At 51.0% G+C, this 18,830-nt stretch overlaps 7 protein-coding genes across 7 annotated transcripts; 4 read left to right on the top strand and 3 right to left on the bottom strand.

Moving 5' to 3' along the window:
- Positions 1-269: 269 nt before the first annotated feature.
- Positions 270-2,138, top strand: BO83DRAFT_323317 (uncharacterized protein; the record flags this gene model as incomplete). The annotated part of the gene is made up of 3 exons (XM_025527927.1): positions 270-840; positions 1,213-1,231; positions 1,643-2,138. 3 exons carry the CDS (start codon positions 270-272, stop codon positions 2,136-2,138), a joined length of 1,086 nt encoding a protein of 361 aa, XP_025383518.1.
- A 1,118-nt stretch (positions 2,139-3,256) lies between these two features.
- BO83DRAFT_382215 (Dabb family protein) lies at positions 3,257-4,456 on the top strand. The gene is made up of 3 exons (XM_025532183.1): positions 3,257-3,604; positions 3,724-3,863; positions 3,966-4,456. Coding segments are annotated over exons 1-3 (354 nt in total). The 5' UTR covers positions 3,257-3,603; the 3' UTR covers positions 4,179-4,456.
- BO83DRAFT_382214 (putative GTPase activating protein (Gyp5)) lies at positions 4,287-7,809 on the bottom strand. The gene is made up of 4 exons (XM_025532182.1): positions 7,429-7,809; positions 5,812-7,365; positions 4,805-5,746; positions 4,287-4,749 (listed from the first exon to the last, which is right to left on the bottom strand). Exons 1-4 carry the CDS (start codon positions 7,459-7,461, stop codon positions 4,687-4,689), a joined length of 2,592 nt encoding a protein of 863 aa, XP_025383516.1. The 5' UTR covers positions 7,462-7,809; the 3' UTR covers positions 4,287-4,686.
- Positions 7,810-8,684: 875 nt separating this feature from the next.
- On the bottom strand, positions 8,685-10,168 carry BO83DRAFT_382213 (Rab geranylgeranyltransferase BET4). Its single transcript, XM_025532181.1, has 4 exons — positions 10,048-10,168; positions 9,884-9,994; positions 9,238-9,826; positions 8,685-9,160 (listed from the first exon to the last, which is right to left on the bottom strand). Exons 1-4 carry the CDS (start codon positions 10,054-10,056, stop codon positions 8,787-8,789), a joined length of 1,083 nt encoding a protein of 360 aa, XP_025383515.1. The 5' UTR covers positions 10,057-10,168; the 3' UTR covers positions 8,685-8,786.
- Positions 10,169-10,366: 198 nt separating this feature from the next.
- On the top strand, positions 10,367-13,396 carry BO83DRAFT_441019 (WD40 repeat domain-containing protein; the record flags this gene model as incomplete). Its single annotated transcript, XM_025536305.1, has 2 exons — positions 10,367-11,522; positions 11,760-13,396. The coding sequence occupies exons 1-2, from the start codon at positions 10,490-10,492 to the stop codon at positions 13,394-13,396; spliced, it is 2,670 nt and encodes an 889-aa protein (XP_025383514.1). The 5' UTR covers positions 10,367-10,489.
- Positions 13,397-13,778: 382 nt separating this feature from the next.
- On the top strand, positions 13,779-14,568 carry BO83DRAFT_369845 (uncharacterized protein; the record flags this gene model as incomplete). Its single annotated transcript, XM_025529878.1, has 2 exons — positions 13,779-14,173; positions 14,325-14,568. The coding sequence occupies exons 1-2, from the start codon at positions 13,875-13,877 to the stop codon at positions 14,566-14,568; spliced, it is 543 nt and encodes a 180-aa protein (XP_025383513.1). The 5' UTR covers positions 13,779-13,874.
- A 373-nt stretch (positions 14,569-14,941) lies between these two features.
- Positions 14,942-18,018, bottom strand: BO83DRAFT_369843 (WD40 repeat and Utp12 domain-containing protein). The gene is made up of 2 exons (XM_025529877.1): positions 17,302-18,018; positions 14,942-17,243 (listed from the first exon to the last, which is right to left on the bottom strand). The coding sequence occupies exons 1-2, from the start codon at positions 17,865-17,867 to the stop codon at positions 15,263-15,265; spliced, it is 2,547 nt and encodes an 848-aa protein (XP_025383512.1). The 5' UTR covers positions 17,868-18,018; the 3' UTR covers positions 14,942-15,262.
- Positions 18,019-18,830: the final 812 nt, after the last annotated feature.

The following is an 18,830-nucleotide window of genomic DNA, read 5'->3' as shown; positions in this document are numbered from 1 at the left end:
AATCTTGCATACAAACCGGCTACGGTCGCTCACTTCAGCAAGCTGAGCATTGTTACTCAATCATTGTTCCACCCCAGCCACCTTGGTGTTCTGGTAACTTAATCGGCGCAAGACGCGATACACTCCGATTGAGGGTAACACAGCAGCGACAAGACAATATCACCTCAGAAGGTGAACCAAATAAAGCCTCCAAAGGGCAAACTAGTTGAATTCAGTGTTAGCCATAATTTTATCGTGTGTTGGCTGCGCCATCCTGCTATTCATCCACCATGGCGCCTACGGAATCCTCAATTCTGGGCAATTTTCTGCTCTCACCGGCTCCTTTGCCGACGATCATGTCGTTACAGCAGTTTACTGAGCTCTTCCCAAAGCGTTTGCGGTCTCATCCGCACATCAGGGCGCTCTACCGCGAACTGCAAGAGCTACGGGAAAATGACATGGACCTCGTCAACGGCAACATTGACAAGGAGGTTCGCCAGGGGAAGACCCAAAAAGCAGAGCTCCGGAAGTCCGTCGCCAAAACAGGTGTTGACGGACTCAGCTCTAGCGATCAGCGTGAGATGGATATGGATGTCCAATTGTTCGGACAAACATCGTCTTCCGACTATCATTCACCATCCAGTCTCCTGGATGCCATGGAGAAGGCCATCTCGGACATTGATCGTCAAGTTTCTGAGACCGATGAGGAAGCAACAGCGATCTTGACTATGCTCAACAACACGGTCGGAGAAATGAGCGACTTGCGCTACGGCAAGATGCAAGGCCCCGCCGGCACAAGCGGCGAAGACATGGTAAATGAAGCCATCCGAGGCTTGGGTCATCTGGAAGATGCGTGCTATCGTAAAACTTGAGCCGTATATGGCAGACGCATTACTATTATCGAGGATAATCTTCTCACCTCCACCTGCCTAATTGTCAGGCACGAATAACTTGCCTGCCTGCTCGAGTTGCATTGGCCAGATGCCGCAAAGCAACACTGCAGCACGGGTACATACATTGTGTGAGACCAATGTGCTCCAGCTCGGCAAGGCCTCTGCTTCCTTGGACTAGACTCCCTTGAATGTTGGCAACCATTGGCCCTTCTCTCAGAACCTGGCCAACCGCATGTACGTGCATATGGGTGATGATTCAGACAGGATCATACCGGGTTTGGGGGCCGGTAGAACAAGTCAACAGCACGTGTTCGCTTCTCTATTTGCAAGATTTGAACAGGACGTGTGTCCTATATATGGTATACAGTGTCCGCATCATTACGCTGTTGCTCTTGTCTTTGACGAAAATCGAAGACTTCGATGAGGATAATACCCTATTCAGCTATCAAATTGACATCTACCATCGTTTTCCAGCTTCAAGAGACATAACATCTGTAGACTGTAGCTTGTAGACTATCTTGGCGTGGTTAAATTCAAGCTCTTAAACCATGTGCAACTTCCAAAGCCGCCTTGATGGCACTACATCCCAAAGAGGAAATGCCGATAAGATACGAGATTGGCGTGACGCGCTAATCTTAATCTCTCTTTTCGCGACCTCCAATTCCAAAGCCCAATTGCCACGCCCTCGATATCCTCCTTTATACACTCTCCTCGTACCAAAACAACGAGCTCCGTTTCTTTCCCACAAAACACCTTTTTTCACACGACAGTGATTCCAAAATGCCATCAATACCCCTCCACCCTCGCGCGTCCAACCCCTCCGCACGCGTCAACAATCCCCTCCCCCAGCTTCTGCAAACCCCCTCCGGTCTCGCCCTCCTCGAGCTCCAAGGCACTATCAACATACCCTCGCAAGAAAACAGCGAAAACAATGAGTCATCAGGTTCATCACCCGACGGTTCCGGCAATCCCAATGGTGCCCCCGTGTTCGAAACCCCCATCGGCAAGCTCATGTTCCCCGATTACTCCCCACAGTTTACGGCACCAGACGATACAAAGTGGATGAAGAGGGTCTATCTATATGTTGGACGGTATCAGCGAATGACCGGAGAGGTCAAAAAGCTACCACAGCCACTTGCAATTGTGCAGCGGAGACAGAAGGAATTGGGTGCGGCCGCCGACGACAAAGAAGAGTTGGAGATTGTCGAGATCGTGAAGTACAAGATCTACTTCAAGAGTAGACCGGAGCCTGTCAATGATATCTGAAGTAAGATTCTACGGATCAAAGACGGACGAACAGGCGGTTTGGAGATCTCGCGTTGCGCAGGCTGGCTATGGACACGTTGAACGCAGCGTGTGTGGACAGATTGGGTCCGTCGGAACTCAGACGTGCTGTTCTAGTCCCATTGAGGATACCATCCATGAATTCGTCGATCGCTTAGCGTCGAGCTAACAATACCGACTCTCATACATATAGTTCGCTTGATGGCGGAGATTGAGAGTCGGTCTCGAGTACAACTCGTGGGATCTTGCATACAACATTCCGGTTACTGGCCCTGTTTATAAGCCATTCTCCATTCATATACGTGGTGTCAATGGTTCCGATTTCCCAATTGGAGTCACCACTCAGCTGGATAGGGAGAGATTGATATAAATTCCCACAGGCCCGTTGGTGTCGTGTCAGGCTATCTTACTCGATATGCTGGGAATGCCTGGCAAAAGGCCATTCATGACACCTCGAGGGTGAACCATTCGCCTACCGAGTCTGAAAGCGCACTCTTTCATGCGGTCTTTGTGAGCCCATTAAGCAGGGTCCTTTATGATGAGGGCGAAGCTCACGAAGCTGATGAGTTAGTCGACTTCTGCGCTGTCTATCCCACTGTCCAAGATATGCCACGATGTTATCGAAGTGGTCATTCGACGGCGTGCGCCTAGCATGGTCTTCCTTCGCCCTACCGACGATCATTAAGGCTACCTCTGATCACGGCTCCTGGTAACGGGCGCGGGCTATAATAAAATAGGGCCTGAAGCAGAGGCTCCATACAAGGGCAACTTGGAGGACAAGAAGTATACTAAGCAGGTAGTGGATTCCCACAAGCTATTTATTTACTACATATTCGGTCCAATAGCTATGTGTACAACATTTAAAATAGCAATTATATCATTAAACACTGAAAGCAAGCAATAATTCAACCGAATTGATCATCCACCAGCAAAGGTAGTTGATGTGGTGTCCAGCCTGGTAATATTCCGCCATCCCACAGACCCGAGAAAAAACATACCCGGGCGGAATCTTTTCCTCACCCCCAATTCCGCCAACCCATTCATTCCGTCTCTCGAATGCAGAACATCCCATCCTGCATGCACGCCTCCTGTCCGTTACACTGCAGTTGACATTCATGCAAATCAATTCTTCATGTACAGAACTATTCAATCAACAACTTCACATATCACCAAAAGTCTCAAGTAAACACCAATAGCACTAAACCCACTCCCCCCACCAACATCCGTAACTACCTTAGATCCGAGGGAAACCAAGCTCCCCCATCCGAACATCCGTCGGAAGCCGACACGAAGATCCATACACTCATTCCCAGCAATCATCCATTCTCCAGCCAACAGTCGCCTATTCTCTACGAACCTTTCTACTACCGAGAGCAGAGCAGAACATAATACTAGTTTTCTTTTACCCCGCAGTACCCCCCCATCATCGGATATATCCATACTTACCAGTATAAATACCCCTCCATCTCCCTCTCCTCTTCCCCCTCTACCCCATACCAACCTCCCTCCTAGCATTATCTCATACAAACACATTATCATCGGCCCTGATATTAATCAATTTATTCAGTGTTCCTCCGAAGAACCTTCACCACATTCACCCGCAAAATGGCCCCTATCGAACGCATCACCCTCTTCAAAATCCCCAATGACGCGGACCGCGATCGCGTCCTAGAGCAGTATAAGGTTTTGGCTAAGACGGCTGTTAAGGTATACCTCTCCTTCCCTTTCTTCCTCCTTTCCCCCCCTTTTATAATCCCCTATGTATGTATGTATGCAGACAGTGGCTAATAAGGGTATGTATATCTACAGGACGGAAAACCCTACATCCTCAGCTCGGCCGCGGGAGCCTCTATCCCGGATGAGCGCAACCAGGGCTGGAATCTGTCTGTGAAGACGACGTTCGCGTCCCTGGAGGATATGGTCTACTATGATGAGCAGTGTGAGGCGCATAAGGCGTTGAAGGCGGTTGTGGGACCTGTTAGGACGGATAAGTTGACGACGTTTTTTGAGAGTGTGTTGTAGATATTTCTTTTTTCTCTTTCATGTTTTCTAGTATTATGATTTTCAGTATGTTTTCATGTATAGATGATGATAAGGCTACTGCTGGTTTGATTCATGGTATACATCTAGTATTGGTTTTATGCCACTACTTCACACTTGGTTCTGTTTCGGCACATAAAACAATAATGTCAACGTGTCACAATGGTGAGAGGAAAAAGGGTCAGTTCGGTATGTGTCATGAAGTGAGTGAGTGCTAGCCATGTTGTTGCTGCCGCTGCTGCTGATATAACATAAGAGAGAACAACATTGATACAATTAACAAAGATAGTTTCTTCGCCCGTGGTTGCCTTGAATGTGAACATAAACATAATTACCCAACAAGGCTTTCTCCCACGCGTGCCAACCGCTTAAATGTACAGATAGTAACAGAGATGTAGTGAATGGTTGGAAGCTGGACGAAGAAAAGCAAAGCAGCGAAGCCAGGCAACACCCGCTAAACTCAGGTTAGAATATATCTACATCCCGCTGCTCAGTTGAGAGCCTTGCGAAGATCGCTCCATTTCTGTTTCAGGTTCTCGTATTCATCATGAATCTGGTTAAGTTGGGTCAGATGTCGTTCACTTGATCGCATATTGATGGGAACTTACCTCAGCCCATTTCATCTTAGCCTCCACTAGCTCCTTCTCCATCTCGGCCATCTGTTCGACCATCGACCGGTTCTCGTTTTGGACTTCCATGTTGCGCTTCATGATGCGGTCCATCTCAGTCCGCAGCTTCTCCTCGACTTCGGCCGGTTGTTTATCCACGACGTTCTTCAACTCGGTGACCTGCATCTTCATGGCATCGTTCATGTCCGTTAATTCTTCGTTTTCCACCTTCAGGTGCACCAGCTCGGACGCAAGTTGCACGTGCTCCTTGTCTGATGCTTCGGCCTGCTCCTCCAGTAGTCGGATCCGAGCACTTTGAGTTGCAACGGTGTGCCGAAGGTTGTCTAGCTCCTGCTCGCGCTCCTTCTCGGTCCGTACCATCTCCTCCCATTCCGCTGTGTACGCGCGAATCGTCTCGGGCTCCAGAGGGATGGCGCAAGCGTCCTGGACCATGATGTCGGCGCGGTAAACTTCCTTGTCCGCGGCCCCAGAGCTTCCGAAGAAACCAGACTCCAAGATAGATGACGCTGAGGGCTGCTTATCAATGTAAACGTCAAAGAGGCGCTCCTTCAAAAAGGTTGTTAACGGTGCCATGTCCCTCATGCCCAACAGAGTGTCTGCATTCCTGCGCATGATAGCCAGGGCGAACTTCAAGATGGTATTCTCAAGGCCCTCTTCGAAGATGAGATCGTAGACGCGAAGAACCAGCTGAAGAGGGAATCGGTAGGCGAATAGCGTCAGGAACCATTGAGTGGCATACAACTGAGGGGGTACGCCCCGCCGCCGGAGGTGACAATAGAGAGCCGGCTCCACATCCTCCAGCAGGCGTTCGAACAGATATAAGCTGCGATGGAGACCTGGCATGTCATGGATGAAAAGCTCCCGCAGTCCGTACTGATTCATGAGCTTCACGAGGAGCGTGAATGCTTCAGCCTCGTCCATCTAAAATAAGTTTAGCATCAGCAATCATGTTTATGATGTTCTAGTAGATAGGTAGAGCTGCTCACATTGAATAGCAATGGCATCACAATAAAGTTCATCCCCTGAGCATATCCCACGGCCTCATCATACAAGGCGTATGCCTTACAGAGCCCAAACAACCCCTCCTGGTTTCCTTGCGACACGAAGTAGCGTGAATAGCTTGTGCGAGCACCGAGGTCACGACGAATAGTCTTCTCTAGCTTCAGAAGTGCGGCTGATTCCTCTTTGGCCTTCTTTTTCCGAGCTGTTTCGTTTGCGGCCTGCTCTTTGGACAGCTTCTCGGGATCCAACTCCTGGGAAGGACTCGAACCATTGACCGAGTGGGCCACCGAGGCAGAACGCTCCGATCGAACAGATGAGCGAGATGAAGAGGCCGTTGAGTCCTTCTCTCCGTTAATGGTACCATTGGGGCTGCCCTGCTTCTCCTTGTCCGTGCCACGGGCAATGAGCTCCCGGTATACTTCCTCAAGCTCGGGGTTTCTGCTGTCGGCCAGAACCTGCCAGATCACTCCACGAATAGTTTGGGGAATGCCTCGTTTGATAGCGGCATTCAGTTCATCCGAGTTGGCCCCCTTCAACGCTTGCGCACCATTGTTGACTAGTTGCTGCCAGAGCTCCCAGTCTACCGGCGCAGACGCGTCAGTTGCAGAGGTTGAAATACCCGCAACAGTTCCCGGGGCAAGCTTAGGGTTGACGGTTGACGCTCCATTAGGCGGCGACGTCGCCCGGGGGGCGGCCGCAAGGCCATTCTCCCCTTCTTCCGGTATGCTGGGTGGAGGACTTCCGGCCGTGAAACTTGCACGTCCCGACGCAACGCTAGCCTCGTCATTCTCCGACGCGAGTCCTTCCTCCCGCAACCTGAGCTGTTTGAACTGGTCCTTGAGGCTGCTGCGCCTCGGCTTTCTATGGCCTAGACCATCAACATCCTCCCCATCGTGGTGACGACCCATTTCCGGATTGCTGGCAATAGTCGATATGGATGCGGCCGTATTCCGACGTGGTTGTGCCGGAGGCGACTTGGCGTCCTTTCCGCCCGACGAGCTTCGAGACAGCCATGCAAACGGGCTGGTAAACGATCGAGTTGGCGGAGGGGGCGGTGCAACAGGGGTTTGATTCTTTGCGGTAGAAGCGTTGGATGATCCCTGGAGGCGCGAGCTGTGGGACGACGTGGAATCTCTAGAGGAGAATGGAGGAGGGGTACCGGAGTTGAGCTCCTGGCTCAACGGCTGGTTTTCAGTCGATTCATCGTCCTTGTTGCTACTGGCAAGGTTCACGTCGTCGAGAGACGTTGTTGATAGCCTGTGCGCAGTCAAGAGTGGAGATTTCTGGAGTTTCTGTTTGCGAGGGGTATCCTCCGCTTCTGATTGTTTCTCCACGCCAGCATCATCTGTCTCCTCGGCCGATTCGTGGTCTTCGTGAGAAGTCGCCGGTAGCGGGGGAGCTTCCGTCAATTGAGGCGTGGCAACATTCGATCCGCTCGGGGGGCTGTCTGTCAAAGACCGTGTGGAAGAGCTTTGGGGAATGGAAACGTTCAGACTGCCGTGGGTGTTCGGGGCTTCGGGCGCATCGTCAAAGGAATCCTGGTGCGAATAAGATTATGAGTCTTTCTTCGTGATCGCCAGGTTTTGGTGAGAGAAGCTTACACCTTCGTACTCTGCGCTGTTCCTAGAAGACATATTGGGACCCGACCACCTGGGAGGGTGTCCACTATGTGAAACCAGCTGGTTTCTTCAATCCAATTTCGATCAACAAGAGAGAGGCGGCCGAAACGAAATTCGATGTGTATGATGAAGACCAAACAGCGATTATTCCATGATAGGGACCGAGGATTGACGAAGAAAACAGGGGGTGTGTCGGGCGGGAGCCACAGGCTGTAGCCAAATTGTAAATTGAGAGGGAAGGGGGAGAGGTTGGATAAGATGGGATGATGGGATGGAATGGACCCAGAGCCAGCGGGTGGAATTCCGGACTTTGTACCACGGGACTGGCAGGGGGGGGAAAGATGTCCGCAATGGAGCCAGGAGGGATGGAGAGTGGATTTATGAAGATTCCCTCCTTCGTTCTTCTCCCGTCGGCGGCAGAACAAGAAGGCCAAGTAGAGAACGATGTCAAATCACCGTTGCTGAGGAAGAATGAAAGTAAGTAAAGTAGAAAGTAATAGTCAACGGGAGATCCCCTGGCAAAAGAAAGATGGGGCTTGGCGAGACTCTCTAAACCCCGTGATTCGGATGCTGCCTTCCCCCTTAACTAAACTACTTACTGTCACTACTAAATATACTAAATAAACATCCACTGGCAGGCGCTTCTTTAAGTCAACCCCTAGTCTGCCTACACTACGACTTAGTCCCTTAGCCAGCCGGCAATAAGGACGTATCAAGCCAGCAGTGTTGAAGCTAGTGCTGGGGAAAAAGGGGGAAAGGAGAGAGAGAGAGAGAGAGGAGAGTAGGAGAGAGAGGCTGTTCCTTATGCAAGAAAAATACCTTCACAGCCATGCTCGGTTGGAAGAGAATAAAGACGGGATGGCTGGCGGTTCGACAGGTTACTTGGACTACACTACTGTACTTACGTCTGTACTCGCATCAATTCTGTGGTCGGGATTTATCAACAGGCAAATGCGCGGGTTCCTGCCAGGTGAACCACTAAAATGATTCCGGGGCTGCATTAAGTGCCCATTCTCCCGCCTGAGGGAGACCAGCATTGAGCATTCCCGTGGACACTTGTTATTCTGAAACTCACCAACAAAAATCCATCGCGGTGGTTGGTCCCACTATGGAGCAAGTGCTGCAGCTGCTGCCCATCATCTTTCTTCCTGGCCTAGGTCCGCCCCCTCCCATCATTGCACAAGAGGGGGAGAAAAAAAAAAAGCAAGGAAAAGTAAGTTAAAGATCGGAAAATCTTCTTGTCAACAAAGCAAAAAAATTATTCCCCCCGCAGATGGCGTCTATAGATTACTATACATATCGCATCGGCAAGGGATGACCTGACCATGACCATGACCGGCTCAGCGGCTGAGGGAGTGTTCAAAATCCAGCCACCGTTGGAGTCGCAGCGGGTCCAGCTTCTTCAATTCCGACAGCCAATCCTGCACCTTCTTTTTCCTCTCTCCACTGGGCGCACTTCCCTCCACCTTCCACATCAACATCGTACAATCAATCAATGCTTGGTAAATATACTTGCAATCCTCGGCCCCATCCAACATATCTTGAATCTCGTCAATTTCCTGTCGGAGATAATCAAGGCGTTCGGCATCACTTAAGTGCGGTGCCAGCGTCTGATCCGCCACAGATGGATCAAAGACGCACATTAGGTTCTGATGATAGAACCATAATGACTGATCATACGGGTCACACAAGGCACGATGGATCAAGTCCAATTCTTCCCAGTATGATATGTCAACACACATACTTGTACGCTGTCTCCAGGCCACGCAAATGACAAAGGGGATGACGTACCATTGTCAAGCATCGCTTTTCGCTCCGCGTCGCTAGCGGATTTCTCGTTCAACATGCGCTGGATGAGTTTTGTACGATAATGCCAGGCCGAGAAGTTAGAGAGGTTCGCCCCAATCATCTTCTTAGCATATTCGTACTCTGTCTGCGTCATCTGTTGACCTTCCTGCTCCTCCGATTTGAGCTCTCGCAGCGTCTCTACGACAAAGCGTCTGTAACCCCAACCGTGGAAGTTTCTGCTGTCGAGAGTAAGCATCTTCCCTACCAGCCCCAGTTCCTCCTGCCAGAATTTTTGCGCAGCAGGTACTGGAAGCAGACGCTTGGCTTCATCCAACAGCCAAGTACGGTAGTTCCATATCCAGTAGCATTTGGGAAAGCTACGTAGGAGGGGGACCGTGAATAGTAGGTCATTCTTGATTAGTGTCGCAATCTGCTCAGCAGTTGCTTCGTTTGAGTCGGCTGAAGCTGCTCGTGAAAATTCATTGCGCAACACCTGGCGCCGATAGTTCCAAACGGTATAGTACTCCGGGTTGCTGGTCAGTAGTTCGGCTATTTTCTCTAGAGTCTCTGGCGTATATTGTTGTTCCGCAATCTATTCAATCCCTATCAGCTAGCGCTGGTGATAGCTTGCTTCTTGCATGTGGTCTACCTTCTCGCGGACCGACTGATCAAGTTGGCGGTATTTCTCGATTTTCTGAAGCTCTTTCTGCCGACCTTCTTCGGTCTGCTCGCCTTGGAGCGAGTAGCGGGGAATACCATGCTGCCCGGCGGTTAGCGAAGGGTGTGTGGTGTATTTGGGAAAGGTGTCATTACAGCTGCCATGCCGAAGGATGCTCTCTCTAATTATGCGCGCGTAATGAGGTGGACAGTGGACAATGTATAGTGGGCGGAACTGGCAGAGTCAGGAGAGAAGGCCGCACTTTATCGATAAGAATACCTGAAGGAGTCGATGCGGTTGCCTGAATGGGCGATGCCGCAGCCACCTTCCTGATCCAGTTCCAGTCACGTGTTCTGTATACATCGACCGGTCTTCACGAGGTTGTCCATCACACAATCCTTTGATATCTTGTTTTTAGGGATTTATCTGCCATGCCATCGGCTATAGCTATATTTGTACAGCATGGCAGTCTGTCGATAAGGTCTCTTCATTCGTTCATTCTTTCCACAACACACCCAACTTTTATTCTGGCATACACATAACGCCTTTGAGCATCGAGATACCGAGTTGTAACTGGGTCCGGGATCCAGTAGGGCAATGAATCATTCTACAATCCACTCAAGGGGAAGCTCTATCTTAACAGATGAGAAGGATGTTTTCCCAGAGCCGCAACCCTTTGATTCAACGGCCCGGAAACGCAACGACGTGACATCCACTTCTCTTAATGCTCACACTCCGCCGCAGCTAGCGCCTATCACTCATTCTAAACTTAACTTAAACACTCCTTTAACAAGAAAGTCAAAGGGCAAGAGCAAGTCTATTGAGGAACGCTCCCAGTCTCCGCGCAGGGTAGCTAGAAGTTTTGAATCTCGCAGTGATGTTACTCACACTTCGACAAAGAAACACCGCAGCCTCAGGTCTCCAGGGCCAGTCAGGAAAGGCCACAATAAAATCAGGAAGCCTATCGCTCTTGACACGCTTGAAATTGACCGGAAAGGCCCCACGCTGCCAGATAGGTTCATTCCCAGAAGAGAGAATAGCATTACTCCATCAACACCCTTCCGGGTAGGGAAGAGCGCCCGAGAACTTTCTCCGGAGGAGAGGCTTCTACGACAGCGTTTACCAAAAGAGGACCCTTTCCTGCCAACTCGCTCTGGAAGACCTATCAGCACACCAAGGATACCGTCTGACCGTATTTGCAGTACTCACTATGGCCCTCATCTCGTCATTGACCCGGCCGTTCCGAGTAATGACTTCGCCCGTGGTTCCAGGGACTTTTCTAGACAAGTCAGCAATGGGGCTGTCTGGAACGTGGGAGGAACATCAGCTGCACTAGGTCGACGATCTATGGCGACTCCTAATGGCTCGGGTGGGCAGATTGCCAGTGGAACGACTGCCCCGATGTTTGCTGCCAGATTCCTGCCCCATGTTGCGTCGACAGAGGAGCGTGAGAAACATAAGTCCAGAGTGGCTCTTGCCTTGGGTATTGACCCAGCAAGGAGACTCCTGAAGAACTGCAAGCCTTGGCCTTTGCTTGAGTCCTTACCTAGCCCGTCATCGCCAGACTTTGAGAAATATTCTCCGTTTCTTTGGAAAGATAATGCCTGGAGGCGGGCAGAGAAGTACCAGTGTAAGTGACTGCTTTTGGTTATAAAACATGACTGTGGCAATTGTGATCATCCATTTCTTTGATATGCATGTAAGAGGTTCTTTGCCTTCAACCCAGAAAATCTATGATAGCATGTCTTTACCACATAATCCATCGTTTATTCAGTAAGGCCGCCGTCTAGCAGCATTCTCCTTTCATGCCTTCATCATCATATTGGCTAGCAGTATACGCCAACTAACTTTCGGACTTAACTTATAGGGACGGTTGCAAAGGAGGGTGAAAGGGTGGTCCCGAACCGCCCTTTTCGCATCCTGGATGCTCCTCTACTCCGAGACGATTTTTATTGTTCGACATTAGCATACTCATCCACGTCCGGCATACTGGCTGTCGGCCTCGGCCATCGAGTCTACCTATGGTCTGAGCATCTGGGTGTGCAGCATCCGCCACTCAGTGATCAACACCCCTCAAATTATGTGACATCACTTGCGTTCTCCTCTGAGAACGGTGGAAAAAGCATTTTAGCCGTTGGGAGACAGTCGGGTATGTTATCTCTTTGGAGTACATTCGATTCTGATGTCCGGTTCGAGATAAGTCACCCAGATTCTATAACTTGTCTGGCATTTCGGGCAACAAAATCCCGAAGGTTATCCGAGAGACTCCGTCACCTTGAAGTCGATGTTGAGGAACTCGCTGTAGGTGATGATCTTGGGAACATCTGGTACTACTCTGTAGAATGGCCTGATAGTGAAGAATGGGATGAATATGACTTCAATGGATCCATGACTCTGATTGCCAAGATTACGGCGCACACGCAGCAGATCTGCGGCATCACTTGGTCCCCGGAAGGGTCCTATCTTGCGACGGGAGGGAATGACAACTGCTGCTTGCTCTTCGACCTCCATGATATTCTTCCTCCACGGGAGCACAAGCCTTCGTCTCAGGGTCGCACACCACATCAGTCGCGTCAGTCGGAAGGCACAGAGTGTACAGGCACGTTTACTTGCTTTGCTGCGAGTGCTAGCAAGCGGCTTTTTCGAAGGCGCAGTCTTATTAGTCACCTACTTCCGCCCTGGGCCTTTTCCAGCGCAAAGCCACTGTACTCTTCCCTCCTCAATCATACTGGGTCGTTGATTTCCGGCGGTGATCGAACCGTCCTGGTGCCGTCCAACCGCCAAAGACATCGGCTGGTGCATGGCGCCGCAGTCAAGGCTATCGCGTTTGCCCCCTGGCAACCGTCTCTTTTGGCTACTGGGGGCGGGTCAAACGACCGAGCCATTCATTTCTACCATGCCCCGACGGGCGCCTGTCTGGCCACGATCAACGTGTATGCCCAGGTGACCAGCTTGATTTGGAGTCGTACCCGACGGGAGATTGTTGCTACATTCGGATTCGCACAGCCCGAGCATCCGTTCCGCATCGCAGTGTTCGCCTGGCCGAGCTGTGAGCAGATCGCCGCGATACCTTGGGGGCCGCATGGAAGTAGCTGGGACAGCCCTGAAAGCGACATGATTGATTGTGGGCGTGCACTCTGCGCTGTGAGTTATCCCGGCCGTCCTCGCAACTGTGAAGACCACGGACCGGATCAGGAAAGCCGTTCCTCTACATCGATGGTGATGCACGACCGGCTAGCTGGACCAAGTCGGAGTGAGCCCAGCCGACGGACCACGGTTCGGGAAGTTGTACGACCTCGCGCCAAAGAGGGGGGTCTCTGGTGTTCGCGCACGGTGCAAGAAGGCTGTATCATCGTGGCTTCCAGCGACCAAAGTGTCAAATTTCATGAAGTATGGAGCGGACCCAAGCGAGGCGCGGCAGTTGTGGCCGGACCTCTCGGAGGCAGTGGTATTCTCGAGGGGCTCGAAGGACTGGAGATTCTTGGGGACGAAATCATCCGTTAGTGAACATTACAGGCTTGCATATATCATTATGATCATTGATTAGAAAGGATTTGGCTATCACTATTGCCCAAGGGGGGCAGGTGTACCTAGATACTAAGATGCATTGTTAGGATCGCGGCAATAGACCGTCACTGGTCGAGTGAACCTAGAAAACTGGACCGGTGCGCAGATCATTCTTGATTCGGGGTTCGTGCATCCAATAGCGCCTCTTTAGTTGACTCAAGCTTCGATCGCCAGATCGTGCTCAAAGCTGAAGAAGTTTCCACATCCGAAGAGCTGAACTCTCGTCTCGGTTAGAGGGCTGCAGATAGTTATTGAGCAATAAATAATGCGCTCTGCTCCCTTCCCAGCATACCTACCATTTCTCCCTCCCAAAATAACTATTTTACCCAGTACTTCTGCATATAAAACCAATTGATTACCCCATCAACAACCATATCCCATCCAATAAACCATAAGCCATAAAACATCATCCACCATGCCTCTCCTACACACCCTCCTAACCACCTTCCTGGCTGCTGCTGCATCCACCACCACCGCCCTCGCAGCATCAACCACCAACACCTTCCCCAGCACCCTCAACATCACCACCCTCACCGCACACAACAACCAATCCGTCCTCGAATGCTGGGCCCTCGACCCAGGCTACTCCACCTCCGCCCAAGCCGGTGTCTCCGGCACCGCCATGCTCAATCTCGGCTCCGTCACCAACAACGCAACTAATCTCCTCATCCCCGGTGAATATGATGGCGGCCGCCATAATGCGCCCACGAACCAGTATGCCTACCCCATGTCCCTCTCTTTCCCAAATATAATTCCCTAGAAATAAATATGCAAATACATACATACATACATACATAAATGTCCATCCTATGTATATAATATTTGCTAATGAATGAATGAATAATAATAATAATAAAATCAATAGATGGGTCATCTTCCTCTCCGGCGTGGCGCACATCACTCTCCCGAACTCAACAGACGATGCGTGGATAGTCGGGGGTAAGAACGGGGCGATTTTAGCCCTGGATACTGCGGAAGTTAGTGCTTTGGGGCATTACACGACTTATCCGACGGAGGAGAGTACTGTGGTGTTGGAGATCGCGTTGAAGGAGATCCCTGGGCATAGGGTTTTGCATTCGGGGGCTTGTGGGGAGGGGGAGTTGTTGTGATTTTCTTTTTGTTTTGTTTTGTTGAGGGTTTAGTACGATGATGGTAGTGGGTAGATACTATCAAAAGATGGTACTATGATATGTTTATATGTGCTTGATTGGGTACTAGGATGATTGTTGTGGAGATGGGGTGGTGGCTTGTGTTGTTGTATATAGTTGTTACTAGTATCTCGGTAACTATATAGATCCGTACTAGGTACTAACGCCATGAAATTGTCAAATGTCTTTCGCACCCTCCTGGACACCTATGATGGCGGTATATGGGTAATAATAGTATATGTAATCGAGGTTATATATTGTTTGCTACTACTCGCAGTTAGTACTGTACTAGACCAGTGGAATCAAATGAATCATAATATATATTCATAGTACTCCGCTCCTTGGCCCCTCCCCTTCCAAAGTCTAGCAATGATGCATGTTATAATGAAACAAGAAGATGATAAGATAGATATAACCAAACAAAACGTAGACAAAATTTAAAAAATCCTTTGGGCCTTGTTCCTTGTCCTTTCTCTGACTTTTGGTGGGAGGATAGTAGTGGTAGTGGTAGTGGTTGTGGTTGTGGTAAAAAGAAATAGTAGTATAAATCAAGACCATCATCCGGGGACACACAGTGCTGATGAACAGGGTATAAGATCTACAGGGGAGGTCGAAGAATTCGGGTTCTCATCAATCAATCAATCGACGATTGCATCTATTTTCTGCCCTTGTTCTTCCCCTTTCCTCGGCCTCCGCCGCTCAATCGGGCCTTCTTGGACGGTGGTGGCTTCGAGGTCGACAGTGTTTGCTCGTCCTCCGACTCGTCTTCCGTGTCCGCAATGAAGTCTACCATCGACCCGACACTCTCTGCGTCCTCGTCGTCCTCGTCTTCATCTTCCTCTAGGGACTCCTCGGCATCAGAAGATCCGGCGGACTCTTCCGCCTCCACGTCAAGGATGTTCTCGTCCTCTTCTTCTTCCTCTTCGCTGCCCTCGTCTTCCTCGTCCTCCGACTCGTCGCCGGTCTGGACGCCGTTCATCATAGACTCCTCTTCGTCGAAGGCCTGGTCGCGTATCGACTTCCGCGGGGTGACCATGTTCTTGGCGTCGACGTCGCTGTCCTCGTCATAGTCCTCTTCCTGACCCTCCACGTAGATAATGTTTTCTTCATCTTCGCTCTCCATGGCCTCTTCACCGCTACGGATCGACCGACGCAGGCCAAGCTGTGCGTCCAACATGTCCAGCTTGCCCTTGAGTAGAAGCAGAGAAGGAAGGCTGGAGGAGCGCTGCTCCATGACCTTGAAGAGGTTGGACATCCGCTTCAGAAGGTCGGGCTTGCCGGCGAGAGCTCCGCCGTGGGCGACACAAGTCCATTGCACCCACACGAGTAAGTGGCCATAGCGACCCGGCCGAGTGGAGAGGCGCTCTGCGAGTTTCTGAAGTAGGGTCGCTGCGAGAGAGGAATCGAGACGCTGAATAGTGGTGCGGATGATGGAAAGTTCGCCAGTGTGGAAGCAGGACTCGAGCATGGCGTTGTCGTTGGTTTTGAGGGACTGAGTGAGAACGGTGGAAAGGGACACTCCCGTGGGAATCTGCTGCACGGCGGCGCTGGGCTTGCCTGGAACAAGCGATCCCATATGAACGTCGTCCTCAAGCTCAGCCTCCACGTCGACCTCCTGGTTAGCGCGCATGAGCTCTCCGAAAGAAGGCTCGCCTGTCTCGTCTTCATCCTCTTCCTCCGAGCCAGATTCCTGGGCATTGCCCATCTCGACATCGCTGTCCGCGTCAGACTTCTTCTGCAACTGCTTGGAATCGTTCTTTTGCTTGGGTTCCGCCTCCTCGTCGTCCGACTCCTCGTCGCTGCCAGCTACAGAAGCAGCATCCTTAGAATCTTGCATCTCGATATCGTCTTCAATAACATTTCCCTGTTCCACAACTGCCTTGGACTCGTCGACTTGGTTCTCGTTAGCGGCTCTCGTTCCGTTCGTCGTGACCGATCCCAGAACCGAACCAGACTTGGACTTGGCGATATGCTTGGTGCCTGTGAAAAGCAAGTCGTCCGTCTCTTCGTTGAGCCACTTGATCCGCTCGAAAACCGGAACCACGCCGCCCTCGGCCCAAGCAACAACCAAGTCCGGACCTTCGAACGAAGCGGCCACCATGGAAACCAGGGCATTGGATGTTGCGGACACAGTCACCTTGATCTGAGAATCAGCTCTCCGGATAGCCTGCTTCGATCTGGCTTTGAGGCTAGCGGCGCCCTTAGCAGTGGACTGATCGTTCGGCAGCACGAATGGCCGAGTGAAGAGTTCGATGGTGCCATCATCGGTGACTGCAGCGATGACCTGCTTCTCTGCCGGCAGAGTAGAGCCCTTCCGTTCCGCACCGGTGTACAGAGACACCGATGATACACCATTTTCGGCCACGAGGTTCAGGGCAAGCTTTCTTTTCTCAACATCAAAAACAGTGATGTAACGATCGCCATCGGCAGCGAGGAAGAGTCCAGAAGTGGCAGAATCCGTAGAAGAAGGAATGATGTTCTTGATCGGGTTCCGCATCGCATCGAAGGTGACTGGGGCTTCATCTTTTTCTACGCTAACGACGTACGGGGTCTGAGAGGCGCAGATGACAGGTGGGTTTGAGGGAAGCGGGCGCGCCAGTGTGCTGAGGGCCGATGTGCTGGGAATATGGATTGTCCTAGATAACAGTTAGGTATAAGGCCGGGCTGTACCAAAGTTGCTGGGGAAAGAGCTACCTGGTCGTCTTCCCGGTGAACAGATCCCACTGCACAAGCTTATTATCACCGCCGATACTCCAACCCTCCTGTCCAGGTCGGCTGGAGGTAAACTTGAAGTCTCTGATACCTTTCTCATGTCCGTTTGCAAGCGTTCCGACGATCTTGTCCTCCACGGGCGAGTACATGCGGATTTCGGAGGCACTGGTACCAATGGCAACAACTACGTCTCCCTGGTCGAACCCGTTGCCATTGACGTCGGAAGGTCTCTTTCTCTTCTTCTTGGACTGCTGATCGCGATCTTTCTTGGTGCTGGAGTAGTAACCCCAGTCTAGGGAAGTGACCGTCTCCTTAGGACCCAAGACATGCTCGCATTGTAACCGTCCGGTGTTCGTATCGTGGATGCGGAGATGCTGAGCATCGAGGCCTTGGATGACTGATGCAAAAAGCGCCAATTGGTATTCCGACGGGGCAAACGAAGCCTTCAGTATCGAAGACTTATTCCCGGTATATGTGAGGCCGGATGCCGCGGGCGACGCAGCGGAGGAAGTTTTCGTCGCGGGCGGGCGAGACGCTTTCTTGCCCATTTTGAACTGGCTCGCTGTATAGGCGGATGGGAGCAGATGCAAGAGAACGTGTCGCAAAGCAAGCACGCAAAGGTAACAAGAATCCTAGATCCGCTGCGGATAAGGAACAGAACCTCTTGTGCTGAAAGCCAGTTGAGCTGCAAACCGTCGGCGTCGCTGGGCCGTTGATGCTGGAGGAGGAAAAAAAAGTTCTGTAGAGATGCGCTTGGCCCGTTGCGGTCTAGTCGCCTGTGAACCTTAGTTCCGCTCCGGTCGTCTTATCTAATCCTCCGCGCGGGTTGCAGCACATAGTGCTAATAACTAAGCAGACAGCGGCTCTCTCCTCTCCAAGAGCACAGAACTCTCTCCTCTTCCTTCGACGTCGATCCAACAGCGCCCTCTCTAGTCTCCCAATGCGACGATTCTCTTCACCTGTCTGTCTGTCTGACTGACTTGTTCTCCTCTGCTCACATTTTACTCATACTTCACATGAATCAATGTCCCCTGCAGAGTGCTTCGGGTCCATTTGCTATAATGGTCCTGTTCACCATACGATTCACAGAGGCCCGCTGGGCAATATTCAGAATGCTTGACCCCGCGTCGTCTTCTACAGCCAACTAACCACTGCTACAAGGTTTCTCCTGATTCCCACACTCCCTCGCTCCACATACAGCTTCTTTGGGTGGTGACAATGGGTTTGTCAAGCTTTTCTTTTCGCACCAATTTCTCTTTCACATGATCACACTCGCAACTATAATTTCATTCTTTGATGACTCTTTCCATGGATCCATCTAGCTTATCCCTCTCAGAGGGGTGTGGCACTCGGATGCACTGGACCTTGTTAACTATACGAAGAATGACTCACATCTTGCTACCTATGCAGGTATCCACGTCTTGATCCACAAAAAGTTAGGGGCTCTGGCTGAGACAAGACATATCCGAGATAATGGAGCACACATGGGGTAGTTTCTGATCGAGACCAAC

This window comes from Aspergillus eucalypticola (genome assembly GCF_003184535.1).
Source record: "Aspergillus eucalypticola CBS 122712 chromosome Unknown BO83scaffold_33, whole genome shotgun sequence".
In the NCBI taxonomy this organism is placed as follows: domain Eukaryota; kingdom Fungi; phylum Ascomycota; class Eurotiomycetes; order Eurotiales; family Aspergillaceae; genus Aspergillus; species Aspergillus eucalypticola.
This window is presented reverse-complemented; position numbering and strand designations above follow the sequence as displayed.